Here is a 24,649-nt window from a genome sequence, read left to right as displayed (position 1 = left end):
GGCTGCGGTTTTGCTGGCTGCTGTTTGAGGGGACCTTTAGTCTACCTCGGGGGTTCTGTTTTTTCAGGTGGGTCTCATCTTCTTGTTTCGATGAGTCCTCAGTTCTTCTGGTTGGCTCTGTTTGGCCTTCTGGATTGGGTTTTTTTCTGTTATCCAACCCCTCATTTATGGCACTGCTTTGGGACGTCCCTATGGATATCAAGATATGGAATCTGCATCTGTCAATGAGCGACAGAGAAATCAGGACTTTTGACTTACTGTAAAATCCTTTTCTCTTAAGCTCATTGACAGACGCAGTACCCGCCCCTCTATTTTGAGTTGGGTTGGTTTGATTCTCTGACACTGCTTTGTTACATAACTGACATCCTATAGCAGGGAGAGAGGGTATACCCCCTGGGACTGCCCATAGGTGTAGCCAGAACTTTTTTTCTGCCTAGTGTCCTACTCCTGTAGGGGGCAGTATACCCCTATGGATATCAAGTTTTTGCAGACCCCGTGTATAGATTGTCCCGCCATTTACATGTGATAGCAAGTCACATAGTGACAGACTACCTTTGTTAATGTTTTGGTAGGGCAGACTGCTACGGAATGGGTAAAGTTACTTAAAAGTTTTAACTTGAAAGCTTAACGGCTCCCCCCTGGGGTGTTGGAACTACTGGACCAGTTGGCTCAAGCCCTGGTGTTATGTGCGATATGTCCCTGGATTCTGCCCTATTGGTGGCCAGGGCGTCGGCAGTGGGGATTGCTATTAGGCGCATGGTGTGGCTGAAAAGTCGGTCGGCGGACCAGGCTTCTAAAAAGGCCTTGACTGATCTTCTCTTTTTAGGGGAGAGGCTGTTTGGATCCTCTCTGGATGAGTTGATCAAGGGTATCACGCAGGGGGGAGGGGGGGGGGGTAAGAGCACTCATCTTCCCCAATCCTCTAAGGGCAGGGCGCCACGTTCTAGGCGGAGGCCTTCCTTTTAATGCTCCTAAACGTCTTTTCCTTGCCTCCGTGTCGCAAGAAAAAAGGAAATCATTCAGGTCTTCTGGAGGTTCCAATAAGCCGTGGTCGGGGAAAGCAAAACCCAGCCAATTTGGACCTGCAGACAAGTCTTCGACTGCATGAAGGGGCGTCCTCACCCGATTCTGGGGTGGGGGAAGTCTTCGTTTCTTTCTGGAATCATGGACCTCCTTGATTCAGGACAAATGTGTTCACAAACTGATCCGATCTGGGTACAAGATCGAATTCCTGTCTCGCCTGTCGGACAGTTTCTTCCCGTCCAATCTTCGACTATCCCCAGTCCGGTTAAGGGACTTGCGAGGGGCAGTACATGATTTGCTGTCGCAAGGAGTGATTGTACTTGTTCCTTTTCAGGAATGTTTTTAAGGGTTTTATTCAAACCACTTCACTGTGCCCAGGAAGGAAGGCAAGGTGCGTCTCACCCTGGATTTTAAGGCCCTGAACCGCTTCATGCGGGTTCAGAAGTTTTGGATGGCATCCATCCACACGGTAGTGGCGGCGCTGCACTAGGGAGACATCTTAACCTCCATAGACATCAAGGATGCATATCTACACATCCCTATTTACGCTGGACGCCAGCGTTTTCTTCGCTTTGCTTCGCAGAGGAGCATTATCAATTTGTGGTGTTACCCTTTGGTCTCGCCTCAGCTCCCAGAGTGTTTACCAATGTCTTAGCACCGATATTGGCATTGCTGCACCAGCGGGGGATTGCGGGACTGGGGTGGGGTGCTGGGGAAGCACTGTGCCCAGGGTACCTGGACGATGGAAGAGTCAAAACTACCGATAAATGTTTTGGAGCTCAGAGCAATAAAGCTTTGTCTGAGCCATTGGACAACTCGTCTGCAAGATTGTCCGGTTCGGATTCAATCAGACAATGCCACGGCTGTGGCTTACATCAATCACCAGGGGGGCACCAAATGTGTCTCAAGGGCCAAAAAGGTGGCCGAGATTCTGGCCTGGGTGGAAAAATGTATTCCAGCCCTCTCTGCTGTACACATTCCAGGTGTGAAGAACTGGCAAGCGTGTTAATTCAGGTGTTAGATCAAGGGGAGTGGTCCCTGCACCCCGAGGTGTTTCATCTCCTGTGTGTTCGTTGGGGGACTCCCGAGGTAGATCTGTTTGCTTCTCGCCTCAACAAGAAGGTTCAGAGATTTGTAGCCAGGTCTCGAGATCCTCTGGCTGACGCCACAGACGCTCTGGTGGCTCCTTGGGGGTCAGTATCGGCTGATTTATGCCTTTCCTCCCTTGAAACTCCTGCCCAGGCTTCTGAGCAGGTTAGAGGTGGAAGGGATTCCGGTCATTCTGATTGCTCAGGACTGGCCTCACCGGTCTTGGTACGCATACCTAGTAAGCTTGGTCACAGATGCTCCTTGGAGACTTCCTCTCAGGGAAGACCTGTTGTCTCAAGATCCAATCTTCCATCCTGCTTTACAGTCACTGGCTTGAACGGCATGGCTGTTGAAAGCCAGGTGTTGAGAGATGGAGGTCTTTCTGACTGTGATTCCTATGCTATTGAAGGCTAGGAAGTTGACTTCTAGGAAGCTATATCATCGTACGTGGAAATCTTATATTTCATGTTGTGAATCACTAACGGTGCACCCTCGCTTGTTTTCGATAGCTAGGGTCTTGGCCTTTCTGCAGAAAAAGTTGAACAGCGGTTGGCTTTGGGCACTATCACAGGCCAAGTGTCGGTTTTGGTTATATATTTCCAATGCCAGTTAGCTACGCATGCTTTGATTCGTGCCTTTATTCAGGTAGTGCGCCATATGACTCCTACAAGAAGGTCCCCGCTACCTCCGTGGGACCTCAATCTGGTATTATCTGTTTTTCAAAAGCCTCCTTTTGAGGACATTCGGGAGATTTCTCTGCTTTCGTTGTCCCAGAAGGTTGCCTTCTTGGTGGCTATCACTTTCGCTCGCAGAGTATCTGAACTGGCGGCGTTCTGCTGCTCACCTTATCTGGTGATACACAGGGATAAGGTGGTACTTCGACCTAATCAGTCGTTTCTTCCTAAGGTTGTTTCTGATTTTCATCTGAATGAAGACATTATGTTTCCTTCACTCTTCCCTAAGCCCAAGCATTCTAAGGAATTTGCTTTGCACTCTTTGGATGTGGTTCAGGTGATCAGGGTCTATCTGGAGACCACTGAGTCTTTTAGAAAACCAGACGCTCTTTTTATCCTTACCGAAGGATCTCGTAAGGAATTGGCTGTGTCTGCGGTGACCATATCCAGATTGATCATCTCTTATTTACGGAATGGTTAGGTTCCTCCTTTCCCGGTGAAGGTGCATTCTACGAGAGCGCTTGAGTGCCTCTTGGGCTTTTTGCCATCAGGTGTCCGTGTTGCAAGTTTGCAAGGCGGCAACTTGGTCGTCTGTGCTAGTTTTACAAACTTCTACAAAATAGATGTTGACATCTTCAGATGCTTCCTTTGGCCGCAAGGTTTTGCAGGCTGCTGTTTAAAGAGAACTGTTTTTTTTTTTTTGTTTCTCTTTGAGGGTGTATTGTGTTTTCAGGGTAAGCTCCAGTTGTTCCTGGTTGAGCTCCATGTTACCTGGTTGGCTAAGTTTTAGCCTTTGGGCAGTTACGTTTCCGTTTGCGTCTTCCCACCCCTCATGAATATACTGCTTTGGGACATCCCTATAGTCTCTGACTAGATGGAGCTGTGTCTGTCGATGAACGATAGAGAAAACTGGATTTTTATAAGAACTTAACGTAAAATCCTTTTCTCTGAAGTTCGACAGGCGCAGCACCTGCCCCTCTACTTCTGAGTGAATGGGGTTTCTTTTATGCTTGCAACTAAACTGTTTTGATGATAGCAGGGTGTGTGGGGTTATGCCTGCAGGGACAGCCCCCATATGTGTGGTTAACCTTTTTTCTTACCTAGTGCCTATAACAAAAAGCAGGAGCATAACCCTATAGTCCCTGAATAGATGGAGCTGCGTCTGTTGATGAACTTCAGAGAAAAGGATTTAACGGTAAGTGCTTACAAAAATCCATTTTTTTTTTTTTTTTGGTCTTATGTATTCTAATTGTCTGAGATAAAGAATTTGGGGTTTTCACTGTAAACGTTTATGTGTGTGTGTAGATAGATAATATAGGTAAAGAGAAAAAAAGAACTAATTGGGACACAGCAATCTCTTTTGGACAGGAACTCTTAATCCTGTCCACAAGGTGGCGCTAGTAACATTGTTTTCACTTTACAAGACAACTGAAAGGAAAACCTGCAATTCTACATTAATTTATGAAGCAACCCCGATTAGTTCATCTCATGCTAGAATAGAGTTCTCTGATTCTGATTGGTTGCCATAATCTACAGTGTAAGTTTAGTTTTCAGAAATTTTAATAACAAAATCCACTATTTTCAGATATGAGTGACAAACTTGTGATTAATATTAATGACTCCAGTTACAGCTCTAAGATTTTCAAGGCAGCATACAAAATTGGGTGGGTGAGGAGATTTGGCTTGTATGTCCATCTGTGACACCTTAGGCACCTGGGTTTATACTAGCTACAGTTTTCAAACTAACAGTGTTCCGAAGGGAAATTATTTTGGGAAAATTTTTTTAGGGAAGACTTTCAAGTTAGAAATATGTTGATTGATCAGTGAAAGTGCAGCCCTATTTGTTTAAGTTTTCAGTGGTCACTAACCTGGAACAAGCATTCAAACAGTGAAGAGACGCTGGTATGCACATCACTTGTTTATGGTCAGTGTTTTAAAGCCTGGGTTTACCTCAAACAAAAATAAAATCAGCACAAGGTTCAATATTCAATTATATTTAGTGAAATGTGTCCCCTGCACTGCTGTCCTCCTGTCGCTGAAATCTTTCTCCTCTGACGGCTGAAGTTGGCTCCATTGGTGTTCCTATTGAAACCCTTCTGCATGACATTTTTCGACTGAAAAAGCCAGGAGAAAAATTGTTAACCAAATAGCACCTGCATCCAGTCAGATGCATACACTGTTGGGGTATTTGAAAAGCCAGCAATGTCAGCTGTCAGAATGCAAATGCAATCAATCCTTGCTGGTAATCTATGTATGTATGACCAGCTTAATACTCAGATATGCAAGTGCACTTGTAATAGTTTTACAAAGTTAGATGTGAAGCCTTAAGGCTGCATTTACACTAAACCGTTTTCTGAATGCGCATAAAATTGTGACACTTTAATTTTGGGATTTTTGGGGCCTAAAAAGGTTTGCCATTTAGCATACAATATATTCAGTGTATATAAGGAAGAAAGTAGATTTAAAATATGACATTTTTGTCACTTTTTAGGCAAATGCTGATTGATCTTAAGGAAAAAGAAATTCCTGAACTAAGAAACCAGTTGGTAGCAATAAACCGGGAAATACAGCGTTTGAAGAATGATGTAGAGGAGCAAGAAACTCTGATAGCAACTTTTATGTCTGAGGAAGACAGTGCAAAGGCCTGTCTACAGGATATATCCCTAATGGAGAGGTATCAGGTAAGTGACAGAGCTTTGGCCTCTGTTTATTAAAGCACTAAGCACTGTCTAATGTTCAATAATCTATAACAGTCAATTACCGTCATTATTCCTAGGGCAGGTCTCTCCTTAATTCCAGGTGTTCACATCACACGCTATTTCCACTTGCCCAAAAATAAAAACACAATTCCATAGCGTAATCCTGTTCCGAACACGTATTGAAACCGACCATCCCCTAAAAAAAAACGCTTACAAACAGAGAATAATCAGCGTTCTATTGCATCAGTATACCATCGGAAGGTAGAGTAAGTATTTCGCCCTGCACAGTACCGTTCAGCGGTGGTGCCCATACCTTCGGCTCATGTACTGATGTCACTATTGGTTGTCGTATGGTCCCACTCTGATCTCCCCACCCCCATCTGAGGCAGCGTGATGTTTTGAGATGTGGCTGGGGCAGGGTGGTGGGAGTATGCCACCGCCGACTGGGTTATTGGCTGGGGGGGGGGGGTTGTACCTATGTGGGGGCCCTGTGCCTATGTGGGGGCCCTATGCCCGGCTTCCCCCTTCCCTCAAGTTTCATGCCTTGGCCCCAGGGATCCCCCTCCTGGGAGCCACGTGTGGTGGCCATTTTGTTGTAACCTGTTCTAGTCTATGGCCGGCGGCCATGTTTGTGTAGTCCTGCGGTCATTTTTTGTTGGTCCAGCATACTACAGAGTGGCGGCAATTATAGAGGAGCCTCTGGGCGGCGATCTCAGCTTTAGGGGCCCCTGGTGCTGACTCCTGGGTCTTTTCTTTCCCTGGACGCCACACGTGCTATGCTGGTGCAGCTGGTGCCTTCCTGGTGGGGTGGTGAGTCTGGTTGGGTCCCTCCCTCTCTCTGCTGCAGGATTGTGGGGTGCTTTGTTACTGTCTACCTGGTGGTGTTACCAGCATGGTGGGGGTGTCCCTTGGCAGTGTTAGACATATTTTGTGGGGTCCCCCTCCCAACTATTCATTGATGCATTGACGGCAGTCCTAGAGTCCTTTGTGTCCTGGGTGGAGGTGGCTTTTGGGCACCCAGTCTTCTCCTGCCTCATCTGTCTCCTCTAATTCTTCCACTGCAAACGTGCCCCACCCTGCGGGGTTTGCGGCAACGCGCCCTGACTGCTCTAAAAGTGCGGATGATTCCTCCACACGCATGAAAAGGCATTGGTGGACGCACTGATTGTGTCTGTGCGTGAAACTTTAAAAATGGAGCAAGCAGCTAATGCTGCGACGGAGGTGGCTGTCCCTTGTAAACATCCCTTGTAATAGAAATAGGCATGACAGGTCCTCTTTATTGTGAGATCTGGGGTCAAAAAGACCTCAGATCTCCCAACTATACTAAAAAAGGGAAAAAAAATCGGCCCTTTAAACCAGTTGCTAGGCAACGGCGTTTGACGTTACTTGGCCGTTCGTCTTGGCCTCACTCGACTTCCTGTCTCAGAGGATCCTGGACCGGATCATTTTCCCCACTGCCAGCGGGTCCGGTAAGTGGGGAAAACGGGCGGGACGCAGTGCGGGGGGGGGGGGGGGGGCGCACCTCTTCCGCTGCACCGTAAGGGTGATCCCATGGCGATTAATTAGAAATTAACGATAATGAAATTAATGATAAATGTGCATCAGACTGCGTTTTTTATCGTTTTACATGTGTGTTTTTTATTGCAATTCATTGTATTTATAGCGATTTTACTAAGTGATATTACGCTGTTATTTAGTAGCTATTATTTAGCATTTATTAATAAGAGGTTTATATACCTAATTTTATATATAATTTTATATATATTTATTACATGTACTACATTTGTATATGTATATACATCTACATGTTCATTTTTTAGTATGCGGACAGTGACTGATCGTATTGAATAGGCTATGTACGCCTGTGGACTTAGGCACTGGGCATGGCTGACCGTTCCGATGCATTGGTAATCACACAGCACGGTAGGGGTAGGTGGAGTCAGTGTGACTCGATGGAGCTTCGGGACATCGAGAGGTGGGTTCCGCCCCTCGAACATCGTCATTTCCGGTTCCGTCATCTGGGCTTCCCCGCCTGGAGGTTTCAGCTGGCGGAAGTGACGCCATTCAGGTGGCACGCACGGCCGTTCCGGGATGGCCGGCGTGCGTTCCACCACTTGAATACACTGATGGGAAATAGCTATAGATTATTGCAGCGATGGCGGAATGGCGTGTCCGTGGTGAATGGCATCAGCGGTATGTTCCTCCAAGCTATACACTCATTTTTTGATCCCTTGAGTTATGGGGGTTTGCCTCTCATGCAAGTACTAATTGGGCATGTGAATAAAGTTTGTGCAGAAAAGTGTGGGTGACTGGGTACCTCTTAGGCTATTCCCCCCCCCCCCCTGGGTACTGTGTGACTCCTGTGCGATGTGGATGGAATGCCTTGTCGGATCAGTTTATCAGCTGAGTGCCAAAAGTTTGCATTTGTATTTTATGCTAATGTTTATGTTCATGTATGGATACTCTTATAATCTATAATGTATAATTATTGCCAACAACTATGCTTCTAATGTCTAGAGCTGGAGAGTGACACATCGACAGAAGACTTTGCTACTGCTTCTGGTTTATATTATATTATTTTGTTTAGCTCTGTTAATATTATTATTATTGCCTTTGTCTATTTGGGTGATCAGCTATGAAACCACGCCCAAAAGGGCGCTACCCCTCCCACAGGTTGGAGGGTCATGTGAGGCCTGACCACTCTATTTAAGCCATGGTCTTGGTCATGGCCCCAGGCTCTGAGGAAGAGGCAAGGCCTCGAAACGCGTCAGTCTTCCGTCTACATGTGACATTCGGACTTTTCTATTTTGATGCTGTTCGTTGGAATCTATATGCTGACCTATCATGCATGTTTGTGAGTAGCTGATTTTAAACTATTTTATTAAAAAGCTTGCTGAGGATAATGCGCTAGGCTGGTGCGCCCTTTCTTTGTGTTTGTTTTACAGTGTCTTTGACCACCCCGGTTGTAGAGGGCAGCAAGGCCTAGCCATACGGGATGCCAAGTGTGGGTTCCTAGATTGAAACAGCCTGAGGACCGGTTTTTGAGCGCAGGAGCAGGGTGCTTAGCATCACTCTTTTCTTTTTTGGATTATTTGCAAGTGGGGACTCCTGCAGCCAAAGAAAAGGCTCTCTGGATATCTGTGTGATTGGCTGTGTGCAAAAAGGACACCACAACATGGTCCTTTCAATTGAAGAGAGGGAACTTAGGAGGCAATCCTTGGCTAGAGGCTTTAGTAGCAGCATCGATTCCTATGAACAGCAACCAGCACCAAATATGGTGAACGTGGAGGACATAGCTGGTGTGGATAGAGAGGACACTATGGTATCTCTTTTTTATAAATTAAAGCACACCCTAGAGAAAGAAATGACTCAATGGTGGAACATTCTTCTATTAGAGAAGTATATAGAGGTGAATCGTATACCTAGAGGTCTCAGACTTATGAAAACCTGCCTTTGGCTTGATGAGGATTTGCAAACTGACTGGTTGGCTCAACTGAGGGAATGTAATAAGGTTCTTCTCAAATCAATTGTGACACAAAGGAGAAGGAACTTGGAATCCATTAGAGAGGAACTGAAAGAGATACAAGACGAACTAGCCTCCTTCGTCGATTTAACATCTTTCAATACATGGGACAGTAGGGTCAATGACCAGATAGTCAGTTTTGAAACCGAACTGATTAGTAAAAAATCAGGGAAATTCGAGAGAGACAGGCTGGACTACCAAGAAGGGAGAGAGCTGAATTGGAGGCGGGATAGATTCAATAATAGGGCACGGGGAAGTGAGCCTAGAGCAAATGATAACCCAGGGTCCAATAGATCGCGTAATAATAAAAAGAACAAACGCCAACACCAACAGTACAATAATAGCCATAATAATAGGAATGGCTTTTCTTATGACAAGAGGTTTGATGGTAGAGATAAGCCAAACAGTAGACCCCTCGAAAGAAATCATGTAGATAATGATTCAAATGTAGCCCCACATGGAGACTCAGGCCATATAGGGAATACGAGCTTAGAACCTCCCCCTAGTGGGGCAGGAGATGCTGGGATGGGTATACATGAAAATCCTGGTTCTACTTATATGCCCAGTCACCAACAAGGAGGAGATAAGCAGGTCAGCTCTAAACGTTTTTTAGGGAAGGGAGCTGTGGGGGGATTCACGCCCACAGCGGAGAAGCATCAGAGCTCATTCCCTCTAAGGCAGTCAGAAAGGAAACGGGAACAAAGAGAAAGAGAGGCACAAGGGGAGGAAAGAAGGTGCAAAAGAGGAAGAAGGTAAAGGTTGGCCAGTCTACTATAAAGATTTATAATCTATCTGGTTCGGTTTTCTCTGATACGGAACTAGATTTGTTACGGAAGGGGCTCAACTTTGCCCCTGACAGCCAGCCAAATCTCTTTGACCTCTTTGTGGACCTGAATAAATATATTCGAGGCTTGACAGTCCAAAGATATTATGCCTTGAAAAAAGATACAGCGGTAGAAGGTGAAAAGGAAGTGATGGTGGCACCCACCCAGGCCTCTCGGAATTTGGAAACTATAATAGATGATGAGATTCTCGTCATTTTGGAGGACCTGTTTCAGGAAGTGAGGTGCGATGATCTGACCCTGGACCTTCCCCCATCTTGTGATGGAGACATCATTCACACCAATTTCAGGCCTAAATCATCCTTCTTTCCACATTGGGCCAAGGGTAATCACATCCCCGTGTTCTATGAGGTAGTCTTAGGGGAACTCAAACAATTGTGCGACAAGAGTAACCAAAGGAGGCCGAAGTATGGTCCGCACACTATGGGCTGTGCCGTTTATACAGTGGCAGACACCATCAAGGCATTAAAGGATAGGGAGGATGTTATCATCAGGCAGGCTGACAAAGGGGGAAGCCTGGTCATACAGGAGAGGAGTATGTATCTTGCTGAAGCCTACCGACTACTAAGGGATGAGACAACTTATGAAAAGCTTCCAAGGGACCCGCTGATTGAGTACAAAAACACACTCAAGGCACTCCTTGGCGATGCATTAGCGGTGAATATCATCACTAAAAGCGAGTACCATTTTCTGTACGTTCAGCATCCCAGAACTCCCCACTTTTACCATATTCCCAAGATCCATAAGGATGAGGTTAATCCCCCCGGGAGAACGATCATAGCAGGTATCGACGGGTTAACTAGCAACTTGGGAAGTTACATTGATTCCTTTTTACAGGATCTTGTAATGGCGTTACCATCATACGTTAGGGATTCTGGACATATGCTTGAGATTTTGGCACCCGTATTATGGTTGCCACAGTACAAATGGGTCTCATTGGATGTCTCTTCCCTGTACACGTCCATCAAGCATGAGTTCGGGCTTGCAGCAGTGGATTACTACTTAAAATCTAGTAACCTGCATCCATCTCAGGCCAAGTTTTTGGTGGATTCAATAAGCTACATATTGAATCACAACTACTTTGTGTATTTGGATGAATACTACAGGCAGATCAGGGGTACAGCTATGGGTGCTCGGTTTGCTCCCAGTTATGCGAACCTCTTCATGGGGCACTGGGAGGAACGGTACATATGGAATAACAACCCATACAGAGCTCACCTGGTATTGTACGCTAGATACATTGATGACATTCTAATTATATGGGATGGAACAGCTGAAGATTTAGATGGTTTCATCTCACATTGTAGTAGCAATCCTTTTGAGATATCGTTTACTCATGTGACGAATGATAACCACCTGGTCTTCCTTGATTTGGAGTTGAGAGCCGATCAGGAGGGGGGGATCCTATCCAAGACCCACTTTAAACCCAGTGGTGGTAACTCTTACCTTCACGCAAAGAGTAACCACCACCCCAGGTGGATAAGAAACATACCCTATGGTCAGTTCTGTAGATTACAAAGAACTTGCACTGTGGTCTCCGACTATGAGGAACAGGGTCAAGTTCTGAGGAGTAGATTTCTAGAGAAGGGTTACCAAGCGAGTCTCATTGATGAGGCCTTTACCAAATATCATCAGGCATATGGAAGAGCTATAGACCTTGAAGAGTCTTCCCAAACTCTGAGTATATCCTGTGGTGTTAAGCCTACGAAACAGCGTACTAGGCCAATGGAAAGAAAAATCACAAGATTCAGTACTATGTACAGTAATAAGGCCTTTGACATACAGCGCACATTGAAGCGCAATTGGAACATCGTAAAACAGGATCCCATCTTGGGTGCCCTTCTACCTCCGGCTCCTGAGGTTGTCTTTAGGAAACCCAGGGACCTTAGAAGTCATATTGCCCCTAGTAAGGTGAGGAAGGCCAGAACTCGAAATGGTGAACCTTTGAGCAATCCTTGGTTCACCATTTTCGACCAAAAAGGAAGCTTCAGGTGTGGAGTAAAGAATTGTGGTACCTGCTCGTATATTTGGCACAGGAAGAGTGAAGTTTCCGGATCTGATGGCCGCAGTAGGAAGATTAAACAATTTATCAATTGCGGTTCCAACTACGTGGTCTATGGGATAGTCTGCCCTTGCGGCCTGCTCTATGTAGGTCGCACTATACGACCCCTTAGGGTCAGGTTTGGAGAACATAAATGTAGTATCCTTAACAGGAAAATTAAGACTGGAAGCAAAGATCGCAATAGCTACTCTATACCTCGCCACTTCGAGCAGTACCACAATGGGGATCCGACGGGTATGAGGGTCTTTGGCATTGAACAAATAGCCAAGGACCCCGATGAAGGTGCCAGATTCCAAAAAGTATGCAGGAGAGAATCATATTGGATCTTTACCCTTGGGTCGATGACCCCTGGAGGGTTAAACGAAGATCTTGAGATCCAGAGTATCTTGTAATACAGTGTAACATCCTTTGAGTTCTCCCTTCAGGAAGATATAGGTTCTGGTCCTTTCATCTCGCACATTAGAATTGCCCATCCCCAGTAGGCCTGTTGATCCCTCTAAGTCCCTAGTTATCCCTTCCCTCCATCTCTTTTCCTATTATTCATCATACCACTATTTGGTTTTGTCTTTGCATACTCTTGAGAGTTCAGTTTTTGAGCTTTGGGAGTGAATAGCCTTATTGGTTTTTCCAGAGAGATTAGGTTTAGTTCACTTCCATCTAGTTTCTCTCTAATACCACCATCGAGTCTTTTTTATCAGATGATTAGAATCGCATAGTTTTTATTGGTGCTCGGCATTGGAACAATAGAGTGCGCCAAATTGGCGCGCGGAATTATTGTGTTTTTGGGTTGTTGGCATTTTGATTTTTTAGGGGTGTAGATGTGCGCATACATGTACTTAGGTGGATGCGTGGGTGTGCACCCCTGTACTCCCCGATGTAGTGCTCTACGGAGAGTGTCATTCATGGTATTCATATTTATATAATATATTTTTTTCTTAATACTTTTGAGTAGTACATGTATATGTCAACAATTATATTAGTCTGCATCTAAATAGAAGGTTTTAATTAATTATTAACCAACAAAGTGCTTTAGTATTAATTAGAAATTAATGATAAATGTGCATCAGACTGCGTTTTTTATCGTTTTACATGTGTGTTTTTTATTGCAATTCATTGTATTTATAGCGATTTTACTAAGTGATATTATGCTATTATTTAGTAGCTATTATTTAGCATTTATTAATAAGAGGTTTATATACCTAATTTTATATATAATTTTATATATATTTATTACATGTACTACATTTGTATATGTATATACATCTACATGTTCATTTTTTAGTATGCGGACAGTGACTGCTTGATCGTATTGAATAGGCTATGTACGCCTGTGGACTTAGGCACTGGGCATGGCTGACCGTTCCGATGCATTGGTAATCACACAGCACGGTAGGGGTAGGTGGAGTCAGTGTGACTCGATGGAGCTTCGGGACATCGAGAGGTGGGTTCCGCCCCTCGAACATCGTCATTTCCGGTTCCGTCATCTGGGCTTCCCCGCCTGGAGGTTTCAGCTGGCGTAAGTGACGCCATTCAGGTGGCACGCACGGCCGTTCCGGGATGGCCGGTGTGCGTTCCACCACTTGAATACACTGATGGGAAATAGCTATAGATTATTGCAGCGATGGCGGAATGGCGTGTCCGTGGTGAATGGCATCAACGGTATGTTCCTCCAAACTATACACTCATTTTTTGATCCCTTGAGTTATGGGGGTTTGCCTCTCATGCAAGTACTAATTGGGCATGTGAATAAAGTTTGTGCAGAAAAGTGTGGGTGACTGGGTAACTCTTAGGCTATTCCCCTCCCCCCCCCTGGGTACTGTGTGACTCCTGTGCGATGTGGATGGAATGCCTTGTCGGATCAGTTTATCAGCTGAGTGCCAAAAGTTTGCATTTGTATTTTATGCTAATGTTTATGTTCATGTATGGATACTCTTATAATCTATAATGTATAATTATTGCCAACAACTATGCTTCTAATGTCTAGAGCTGCAGAGTGACACATCGACAGAAGACTTTGCTACTGCTTCTGGTTTATATTATATTATTTTGTTTAGCTCTGTTATTATTATTATTATTGCCTTTGTCTATTTGGGTGATCAGCTATGAAACCACGCCCAAAAGGGCGGTACCCCTCCCACAGGTTGGAGGGTCATGTGAGGCCTGACCACTCTATTTAAGCCATGGTCTTGGTCATGGCCCCAGGCTCTGAGGAAGAGGCAAGGCCTCGAAACGCGTCAGTCTTCCGTCTACATGTGACATTCGGACTTTTCTATTTTGATGCTGTTCGTTGGAATCTATATGCTGACCTATCATGCATGTTTGTGAGTAGCTGATTTTAAACTATTTTACTAAAAAGCTTGCTGAGGATAATGCGCTAGGCTGGTGCGCCCTTTCTTTGTGTTTGTTTTACATGATCCCATGGCGAATCTGCCGCTGGAACCACCCTTATCTGAAAGCCGATCGCCCACTGTTTTTTAAAACACCGGGGTTATGGCAGCTATCTGCTGCCATAACCCTGGTATTTAGCATCAAAGGACCGACGTAAATAGGAGGTGGGCGGTCGGTAAGTGGTTAAGGATCCGGCTGACAGAAAAGGTGGAGGCTGTGGCCCGCAATATGATCACTGTTGCTGGTTGGATGCTTAGGCCGGTCTTTACCATTGCCCTGGTATCGCAAACTCTGACACTTTTGTGCCATGACTTGGAGAGTGAGCAGTTTCCGCCTGCCTTTGCTGAACTGGCGGACCAGTTGGTCCAGGGGCTGCAGATTATCTGTGATGTCTCTTTCGATGCGGCTCTCTTTTTTTCTAGGCTGTCTGTTTTCGGCAGTAGTACTTTTTTCCCCCAAATAGAGATTTATTTTGGTGGTATTTGATCACCTCAGCGGTTTTTATTTTTTGCACTATAAACAAAAAAAGAACTAATAAAACTATATTTCTCTTACGTCCTCTGACAGTCGCCGCCCACTCATACAGTCTTCACTACTGGGTATTGGTCTTATCCACAGGAGTAAGCTAGGCAGAAGATTTTGTTAGAAACCTTTACAAAAACTTTGCACAGACACACCTACAGGGGGCTGTCCCTTTGGTCCAATACCCCCCTGCTAGCAGCATTCCCAATCCAGTTTGTCTTTTGCCTAGTTAGGAGTAGGCCGGCTTCCCTTGGCTGGGGCTGCAGTCTCAGCCTTTTCTTCTTCTTCTTAATTTTTATTTCTGCAAAAGTGATTTTTCTTTACACTTATAGCTTTTTATTTGTTCCTGAGCTTAGTTAGTCGGACTTCGGAAGACTACAGCATTTGCGGAGCTGGGAATCGCACTGGTTGTCCTAGAGCCTTACGGAATCCCAGCCTGCCATTGAGCGCTGGCAGGCTATGCGTACACCCAGGCCTCGCAAACAACCTGTCCCTGTCCTCAGGGACAAAACCTGCGAAGTGGCTACTTCGCTGGGATGTCTCAACTGCGGTACGCCGCGTGTTGCTAGCGTCCTGTTCGGCTGACGGCACCCCCACCCAGAGTGGGAGGCTTCCTGTCACAGAGCGGTACCCACGTTTTCGCTGGACCGGTGAGTACCATGCTACCCCTCTGTCTATGGCATTATCTGTCGGGGGGTGTATGTGGGTCCTCTGTTATGGGGATGGCAGTCTATGTGGAGTCTGTGATATCCCCCGCCATTTCAGGTGTGGGCAGGCTGTTTGACCTCATTGTGAGGGCAGCAGCCATTTTCTGTAATGCTTGGTGCCCTTTCCGCGCCATCTTTAGTGTGGGCAATGTGTTCCCTCATGTGCTCGGCGGCCATTTTCTCTGAGCCTCCCCCATAGACTTACATTGGCAACCATTTTCTTGTGGCTCAGACCTATGTTCGGCCTCTAGTGGCGTGACATAATTTCCTCTTTCCAAGCACACAGATCGAGCTGGCAGCGTGGGTACAGTATAGACACACTTCTGGGGGCTTTTCTGCTATTTTTTCTGGTTTATATCTCTGCTGGCAGTTATTATGTTTCAGTGCTTAGTAGCACAGGCTAGTCACTCATTGCGGTGGGAACCACCGCTATCGCCGATTTAAAGGGCCAGCGCCAGTTAATCTCTAAAGGTTTCTGATGGAGGCAGAAACAATAATGCAGCAGGCTAGTCCATTTTGCTGAAATTTCATTGCAGCAACTCAAAATGGTACTCAGTAGATGGTATGGCCCCCACGTGTTTGCATACATGTCTGACAACGTTGGGGTATGTTCCTAAAGAGACAACGACAGTGTTCTGAGGTATTTCCTCCCTGATCTAGACCAGGGCATCACTGGGCTCCTCAACAGACTGAGGTGCAACCTGGCGGCGTCACATGAACCGAAACATAATGTGCCAGAGGTGTTCTATTGGATTTAGGTCAGAAGAGCATAGGGGCTTTTCAATGGTATCAATTCCTTCATCCTCCAGGAACTGGCTGCATATTCTCGCCACATGAGGCTGGGCATTGTCATGCACCAGAAGGAACCCAGGACCCACTACACCAGCGTAGGGTCTGACAATGGGTCCAAGGATTTCATCCCGATATCTAATGGCAGTCAGGGTGCCATTGTCTAGCCTGTAGAGGTCTGTGCATCCCTCCATGGATATGTTTCCCAAACCAACACTGACCCACCATCAAGTCGGTCATGCTGAAAGATGTTACAGGCAGCATAATGTTATCCGTGCCTTCTCCAGACCCTTTCACTTCTCATGCGTGCTCAAGGCGAACCTGCTCTCATCTGTGAATTGGCGGACTTGCCAATTCTGATGTTCAATGGCAAATGCTAATCGAGCTCCATAGGGCCCACTAGAGGATTTCGGGCCCTCAGGTCACCCTCATGAAGTCTGTTTCTGATTGTTTGCTTAGACACATTCACATTAGTGGCCTGCCGGAGGTCATTTTGGAAGGCTCTGACAGTGCTCATCCTGTTCCTCCTTGCACAAAGGAGCAGATACCGGTCCTGCTAATGGGTTAAGGACCTTCTACCACCGTGTCAAGCTCTCCTAGAGTAACTGCCTGTCTCTTGGAATCTCCTTCATGCTCTTGAGACTGTGCTGGAAGACGCAGCAAACCTTCTGGCAATTGCACGTGTTGATGTGCCATCCTGGAGGAGTTGGACTGCCTGTGCAACCTCTATAGGGTCCAGGTATCTCCTCATGCTGCCAGTAGTGACACTGACCCTAGCCAAATGCAAAACTAATGAGAAAAAGTAAAAAAAAAATGAGTAGGGGAAAAAATGCCAGTGTTCTCCGCCTGTAAAACCATCCCTGTTTTATAGGTTGTCTCATTGTTGCCCATCTAGTCAACCTGTAAATTTCATTTACACCAAAGCAGCTGAAACTGATTACCAACCCCCTCTGCTACCTAACTACTTAACTGACCAGATCAATATCCCAGGAGTTTAATTGATTTGATGCTATACTCTGATTAAAAAGTGGTCCTTTAAATTTTTTGAGCAGTGTGGAAAATAAAATCTTCATTTTTGCAAAGAATTGTGGGAAACGACAGCTTCAAAAAACTTGCCATAGCTCTTAATAAATACACTGGAATGTCTACTTTTCTAAAAAAAAAAAATGGTTATTTGGGGGGTATTTGTACTTTCCTGGCTTGTTAGGGTCTCAAGAAATGAGATATACCTATCACACAGACCAAATAATATACACTAATTTGGGTTAGTTTTACCAAAGCAAGGTAGCAGTATACATTTTTGCCAAAATTTATCAAGAAAATTTACTAGTTAGCAAAATTTTAAAACAAATTAAAATGCATATATTTTTTTTTTCTCAAACTTTTTGGTCTTTTTTTATATAAAAAAAAAAAAACAGTAGTAATTAAATACCACCTAAAGAAAGCTCTATTTTGTGAAAAATGGATTATCACTGCGTATACACCCACATGTGTGACTCTATAGTCCTATGGGCTGCTCAGATGTGTTGAGGAGGAATTACTCGGCATTGAAAATCACTGTAAACAGAGCATGTGCAGAGTTGCCACCACAGCTGCAAAATCCCTAGCTGAATTGGGAACACGAACAGAAGGTGGAGATATAGAGCAGCAAGGTCAAACAGGGTTTTTTGCAGGATACAGTAAACAAATCTGTGTGAACAGCATGTAATACACCATTTATTGATAGTTTTTTATGATTATGGTTTAGTGACACTTTACGTTAATAAAATAGTACAGTTTGATTTTTTTTTTTTTTTTAAGGACAAACATGACTGTCTTTTCATGATGGCTTTGCAATATTTCTTTTTTTTATTCTAAGGCAAAAACAGTACTAAAATTAAGGAAAAAATAAAACATTTTTTCATTTTTTGGTTACTGTTAGTTTAACAATAAATAGTGTTACTGTAGCTAAAAAATATACATTTTATTCTGTAATTTGTTTTGTTTAAAATGACACCAAATTTGTGATTCTGATACAAAGCATTAAAAAAAAGTTATTTGCAAATAAAGCCCCCCCCCCTTTTTTTTTCTTTTAATTTTGCACTTTTTTTTAACCATTTTGCTGCCAGGGCCTAAATATTTAAAAAAAAAAAAAAACATTTTAGGCCTGAAGATTAGCTAAAACCCCCAAACATATTTTAAGAAAGCAGAGATCCTGAAAAAAAAAATAGTGGTTGTCTCAATTTTTTAAGTTTATCAAGAGCAAGATTTCCAGTAAAAAATGTATAACCTGTGTATCGCAAGCGACGTTTTTGTATGTAGATATCCCCAACAGGTGCGCGTTTGTTTGTGTGCGTGCGTGAACATGGGAGTGGGGTGGGCTCTGAATTCTTTGGAAGGGGGGGGGGGGGGTTTGGTTGCTTCCATGTAACTTTATTTTTGGACTTTGCTCTATGTACACCGCAACTCCCAGCTTTGCTTGTTCAGGGCCAAGAATTGCTAACCATTGGGAGTGGGCAGGGCAGAAGGACTGGACATGCTACTCCGGTCCTGTGTACTTTGATTATGTTTTTTTGGATGTGTGTAGCATGTCCAGTGTCCTAAACTAGTTAAAAAGAAAACAATGATAATCAAGTACCTTCTGTCTCTCCCAGCCTTCTCCAAATCTCCAAATTCCTCTCTTTTTGCTGCTGTGGTCCAACTTTCTGTTAGAGAGTGGCTAAGTTTGTTTTCCTTGTTGCTGCTGTATGAAGGAATGTGGCCACCACCTTCTGCTTGCTCCTGAGATGAACAAGGAACTATGGGATATGTATTGTGCATAGAGCCGTGCACTTGACTACTACTAGTGCACTACTTGTTCCAAAGATGGACAAGGGACTATGGGATATGTAGTGTGCATAGAGCAACCTGACTTACAACTAGTGTACTGCTTGTTCCAAATAAATGGAAGTGACTGGAAAAAGGAAGTTTGGGAGTTAAGAGGACATTACAAAGAGGCTAAAAATCACTATATGAAACAATTTAATGAAAAAATAGAGTAAAGTGACTTGTTTATCATCACTTTTAAGGCATGCAAAGATTTTTAAGTGTTTGGATTGTTTCTGAACAAACTAAAATACTTGTTTGGTTGCATAACTCCAACATTTCCAACATGAAAATGGCTCTGTTCTTGAGGACAGGGGCATAGATGCAGAAATAATTCAATGTATTCAGCAGTTACCTTCTAAATAATGGTTTAACACACAGAAGGCTCTGTGTGTGAAAGCTGAATCTGAATAATTATACTGTGCTGTTAAACTCCTAACTGATTTAAAGAACCCCAAATTCTGTGCAATAAAATACGTGCAAAATTGAAATGAGCTGTGAATATCTGGCAATAATTTTGTGAAATAATATACTATATATATTAACGAAATTTAGATGAAATACATTTTTTAATTTAGATCATCTCTTTAAGGATAACTTTTACTTGGAACATTTCCTGCAAAATGCATTGGAGGCAAAATATGGGCAAAAGGAAAATCAGACCTTAGGCACAAATTAGCATTCTTTGAATAATTTCAGCTATATCGAAGCTTGTTGCCCATTATAGAGCATTACTATATTTTGAATTAATTTACATCAACTTTGTGGTAAGGATTATTTTATTTGTTTAAAGTAACCTAGATTAGATGGCCTATCTGGTTGTGCTGGTTGAGAATCTCCCCTTTGACAGGTTCTCTTTAAAGGTTTCTCTAGCAGTCGTCATGATTCAACACTGCTTGATAATGGTAGATTAAATATATTTCAATGCTCTTATTTCAGATGGAGTTGAGAGATGTGGAGCGGAAGATAGCACAGCATGCTACTAAACTGCAAGGGGTGGACCTTAACCGTACTGTTCAGCAGGTGAACCAAGAGAAACAAGAAAAGCAGCATAGTTTGGATAATGGTGTGTATGTGTAAAGCATTTCACTCTAAAACATCCTTATATACTCTTGTACAGCTTACTGTAATAAGTGCATGATATACTAGTTATGGTGTAAAATCCTCATCAGTAGTCTTAGGATCTGAAGCTCAGCCCCGTTATAGTTGGACTGTTCAAAACTGACAAATATAATTAGGAAATTAGCAATTTTTATTTGTGTCATAACAATTATATTTATTCAAAAGAAAATACATTTTCCAAAAAGGTAGCAAAAATAGTTTTAGTTGTACAATACAAGACACGAGATCTCTAGTCTTTAACCATGGGTTGTATGCATTCAGGTCATTGGGTATTGAAACGTTGCTTCGTGTGCTATACAGGACCGGGGCCATGGTCTACCGGCGGCGGAGCCCTTTCCCTGACTATCCCTTGGGTGTATGATAACTACTGTGGAGAGTAAAGCCAGGAGAAGATATACACTATATTGTCCAAAGTATTGGGACGCCTGCCTTTACTCATTACACATTAAATTTAATGGCAATGTCTTAGTCCTTAGGGTTTAATATTGAGTTGGCCCACCCTTTGCAGCTATAACAACTTCAAATCTTCTGGGAAGGCTGTCCACAAGGTTTAGGAGTGTGTCTATGGGAATGTTTGACCATTCATCCAGAAACGCATTTGTGAGATCAGGCACTGATGTTGGAGGAGAAGGCCTGGTCCACAGTCTCCACTCTATTTCACCCCAAAGGTGTTCTGTTGGGTTCCTCCACCCCAAACTCACTCATACATGTTTATGTGGTTCTTTGTGCACTATTGCGCAGTCACATTGGAACAGGAAGAGGCCATCCCCAAACTGTTCCCACAAAGTTGGGAGCATGACATTTCCAAAATGTCTTGGTATGCTGACACCTTAAGAGTTCCCTTCACTGGAACTAAGCGGCCAAGTCCAACCCCTGAAAAACAACCCCACATCATAATCCCCCCTCCACCAAGTGATCCCCCAGTATCCAGATACAACAACAAACTGAACAGATTTGCCACCAGCACCAGGTCTTTGCAGTGAACACATGCCTTTTATGTCTCTCTAGCTTTTCCCTCACCTGTTCTGCAGGATCGAGGTGGAGGGCATTCTGGCGATACTCATTGCACCAAACTGACCCTAAGGAACGTGGTACTTGGACATACTCAGACTCCTGGCAAACTTTCTGTGGGCTCTCCTAAATCATCTGGACCTTTTGGCCTATGGGCTGATCCACCATTACTAGAAAGTGGTTGGTTCCTCAAGCCAAAAGAGATAGTGGGATTGTGTAGGCAAAAGTATTTGTAAATAAAACATAAATTTATTATAGAAGAAAATATATATACAAGGAAGCAGTATTGGTCACATGGGTGCTGTACATATCAAACAGTGTCGGCTAGGCCGCATAATTGCATATTACTTATAAGCAGGTATGGTGATTCCCGTTGTAGAGAAAACATGGGGTTTTGACGCGTTTCGGCATGGGTTCAAAAAAATTGCCTTTTTCAAGGTTAATCACCAAACTGTAAAAAAGTGAAAAGTGAACAATGAAAAATGCATAAAATTTGTGACATTGTGTTGGTTTATCATTTTATATTCACATATCGTCTTTTTTGTTGCATACCAGTAGTGCAGAGATTCCTAACCCGGTGTTTAGATTGGGGCCCACCTTGTCTGAAGTCACACAGGTTGCCACTGGATCCTGAGGGGAGGGTCTGTGTAGGAGGTAAAGGGGCATGTGTAATGTAAAGTAACATAAAGCAGGAAGTGGTATGTGTATTGAACTAAGGTTGGTGTAAATGTACTTACTTGGTCTTGCAAGTAAGGGGTCCCAGTGGAGTGATCCTGGGGAGTTACTATCCCCTAACGTGTTACCCTGGTAGTAGGTATACCTGCTGGTATGTTTAACAAAGGTAAGTGGGCAGTGATTTATGGGTCTATTAGTATGGTTCCCTCTAGGGGCAGGGGTCAATCATGCGCTCCTGTTGGTGGAAATGATGGCACAAGGATCCACGGTCCCTGGACAGGATGATATGTTTGAGCCGTCTCGCGAGGTCTGAGCTTTCGTGGTAGCTTGTCACCCGCTCTGAGCCAGGGCAAGCCTTTTCTGCCCCTGTTGTGGACGGTGATCACCACGGATGCCAGCCTGATGCTCTGGGGTGGTGTACTGGACACCCTGTGTGCCCAGGGGACGTAGTCAACTGAGGAATCTTCCTTGCCGATAAATGTTCTGGAGTTCAGGGTGATCAAACTCTGCCTGCTCCATTGGGCGACTTGGTTGCACGGTCGCTCGGTTCGGGTTCAAACCGACAATGCCACGGCTGTGGCTTGCATCAATCACCAAGGGGGCACCAGGAGTGCCCAGGCAGCCAAGGAAGTGGCCGAGATTCTAACTTGGGCTGAGGCACACGTTCCAGCTGTCTCCGCTGTTCACATTCTGGGAGTGGAACACTGGCAGGCGGTCTATCTCAGTCGTCAGTCCTTGGATCAGGGGGAATGGTCCCTGCATCCGGAGGGGTTTCATCCCGTGTGCCTGGTGGGGGACTCCGGACATTGATCTGTTTGCATCTCGTCTCAACAAAATGGTGGGAAGGTTCGTGGCCAGGGCCCAAGATCCACCGTCGGGCGCCACGGACACGTTGGTGGTGCCCTGGCACCGGTATCGGCTGACTTACGCCTTCCCTCCGATTCAACTGTTGTTCAGGTTCCTCTGCAGGTTGGCGTTGGAACAGGTGCAGGTAATTCTGGTAGCTCCAGACTGGCCTCGTCGATCTTGGTACGCGGACCTCATGCAGATGGTCATAGAGCCTCCCTGGCGGCTACCTCTGAGTGAAGATCTGCTGTCTCGAGGGCTGATCTCCCATCCTGCCTTATGGTCTCTGGCTTTAACAGCGTGGCTGTTGTAAGCCAGGTGTTGAGAGACAGTGGTCTCTCGGATGCTGTCATTCCTACCTTGCTGAGAGCTCGGAAGGCTACATCCAGGAAGATTTACCATCGTACCTGGAGGGGGTATATTACCTGGTGTGAGTCGCAAGGGTTTCATCCTCGCTCCTTTTCGGTGGCAAGGGTTTTGGACTTCCGACAGGAAGGTGTGGAACAGAGTTTGGCGCTGAGCACAATCAAAGGTCAGTTAGCGATTGTCTTCCAGCGTCCCTTAGCGACTTACTCCCTGATTCACACCTTTATTTAAGGGGTGCATCATTTGGCTCCACTGCGGAGGGCTCCTTTGCCTCCATGGGACCTGAATTTGGTCTTGTCCGTTTTGCAACGGCCTCCCTTTGAGAACATCAGAGAAATTTCTCTGCCTGTGTTGTCCCAGAAAGTAGCTTTTCTGATGGTTATCACCTTCGCTCGCAGAGTGAATGATCTGGCGGCTCTGTCTTGCCGTTCGCCTTATCTGGTTGTTCATAGGGATAAAGTGGTCCTACGACTTTTCTCCTTAAGGTGGTGTTGGATTTCCACCTCAACGAGGATATTGTGTTGCTTTCGCTTTGTGCTAAGCCCAAGAATCCCAAGGTGTTTGCCTTGCATTCATGCCTTGCATTCATTGGATGGGGTCTGGGCAATCAGGGTTTACCGGTCAGCCACGGAGTCTTTTAGGGGGTCTGATTCTCTGGTTGTCCTTCCTGAGGTACCTCGGAAGGGTTCGGCTGTGTCCACTGCAACCATTTCCAAATGGATCAGACAGACTATTGTTCAGGCCTCTTCACTGAAGCGTCATGTGCCTCCTTTGCCTGTGAGGGCACATTCTACTATAGCTGTGAGTTCCTCTTGGGCTTTTCGCCATCAGGCTTCTGTGGCTCAGGTGTGCAAGACGGCGACCTGGTCGTCTGTGCACACTTACACAAAATTCTACAAGCTTGACGTTATGGCATCCTCGGATGATTCCTTTGGCCGCAAGTTTTGAGCGCGGCGGTTTGTTGAAGAGACATGTTTTTTTCTCATCGTGGGGTGATTTTTATTGTGTGGTTAGCTCCTGTTGAGCTTCTGTTGCCCTGTTGGCTCAGTTTTTCTCTGGCCTTGTTGACACGTTGCCATTCTTTGGTTGCATCTTTTTCCACCCCTCACACCTGCACTGCTTTGGGACATGCCAATAGCGAAGAACATCTGAACGGGCTGTGACTGTCAGAGGACATAAGAGAAAATAGAATTTTTGTAAGAACTTTTCTTTTCTCTGAGTCCTGTGACAGTCGCAGCCCCCGCCCCTCTATTTGGGGTTCGTTGTCTTCCTATACTTCTTGCTAAGAAACTGAAGAGCAGCACTGAATGGCTGAGGGTAATGTCGACAGCCCCCTAAAGGTGTGTCTTTGTTTAACTCTTTTTTTGTCAAGTTTTCACTACTTAGCCTGCTCCTGCAGAGGGCACCATTACCCAATAGTAAAGAACATCTGAACGGGCTGTGACTACTTAGTAGACACCTGCTTAA

The 24,649-nt window shown here is 44.8% G+C and overlaps 1 protein-coding gene across 1 annotated transcript in view; it reads left to right on the top strand.

The window, feature by feature from the left end:
* RAD50 (RAD50 double strand break repair protein) overlaps nt 1-24,649 on the top strand; it is a 549,855-nt gene that overhangs the window by 294,075 nt on the left and 231,131 nt on the right. Inside the window, exons 15-16 of the mRNA XM_082256750.1 lie at nt 5,278-5,467; nt 20,102-20,228. Coding sequence (XP_082112876.1) covers nt 5,278-5,467; nt 20,102-20,228 — 317 coding nt within the window. The remainder of the gene's footprint in view (nt 1-5,277; nt 5,468-20,101; nt 20,229-24,649) is intronic.

The sequence above is a fragment of the Pelophylax lessonae genome (assembly GCF_965119305.1).
Source record: "Pelophylax lessonae genome assembly, chromosome: 4".
In the NCBI taxonomy this organism is placed as follows: domain Eukaryota; kingdom Metazoa; phylum Chordata; class Amphibia; order Anura; family Ranidae; genus Pelophylax; species Pelophylax lessonae.
Note: the sequence above shows the minus strand (reverse complement) of the source record. Positions and strands in the feature narration are given on the sequence as shown.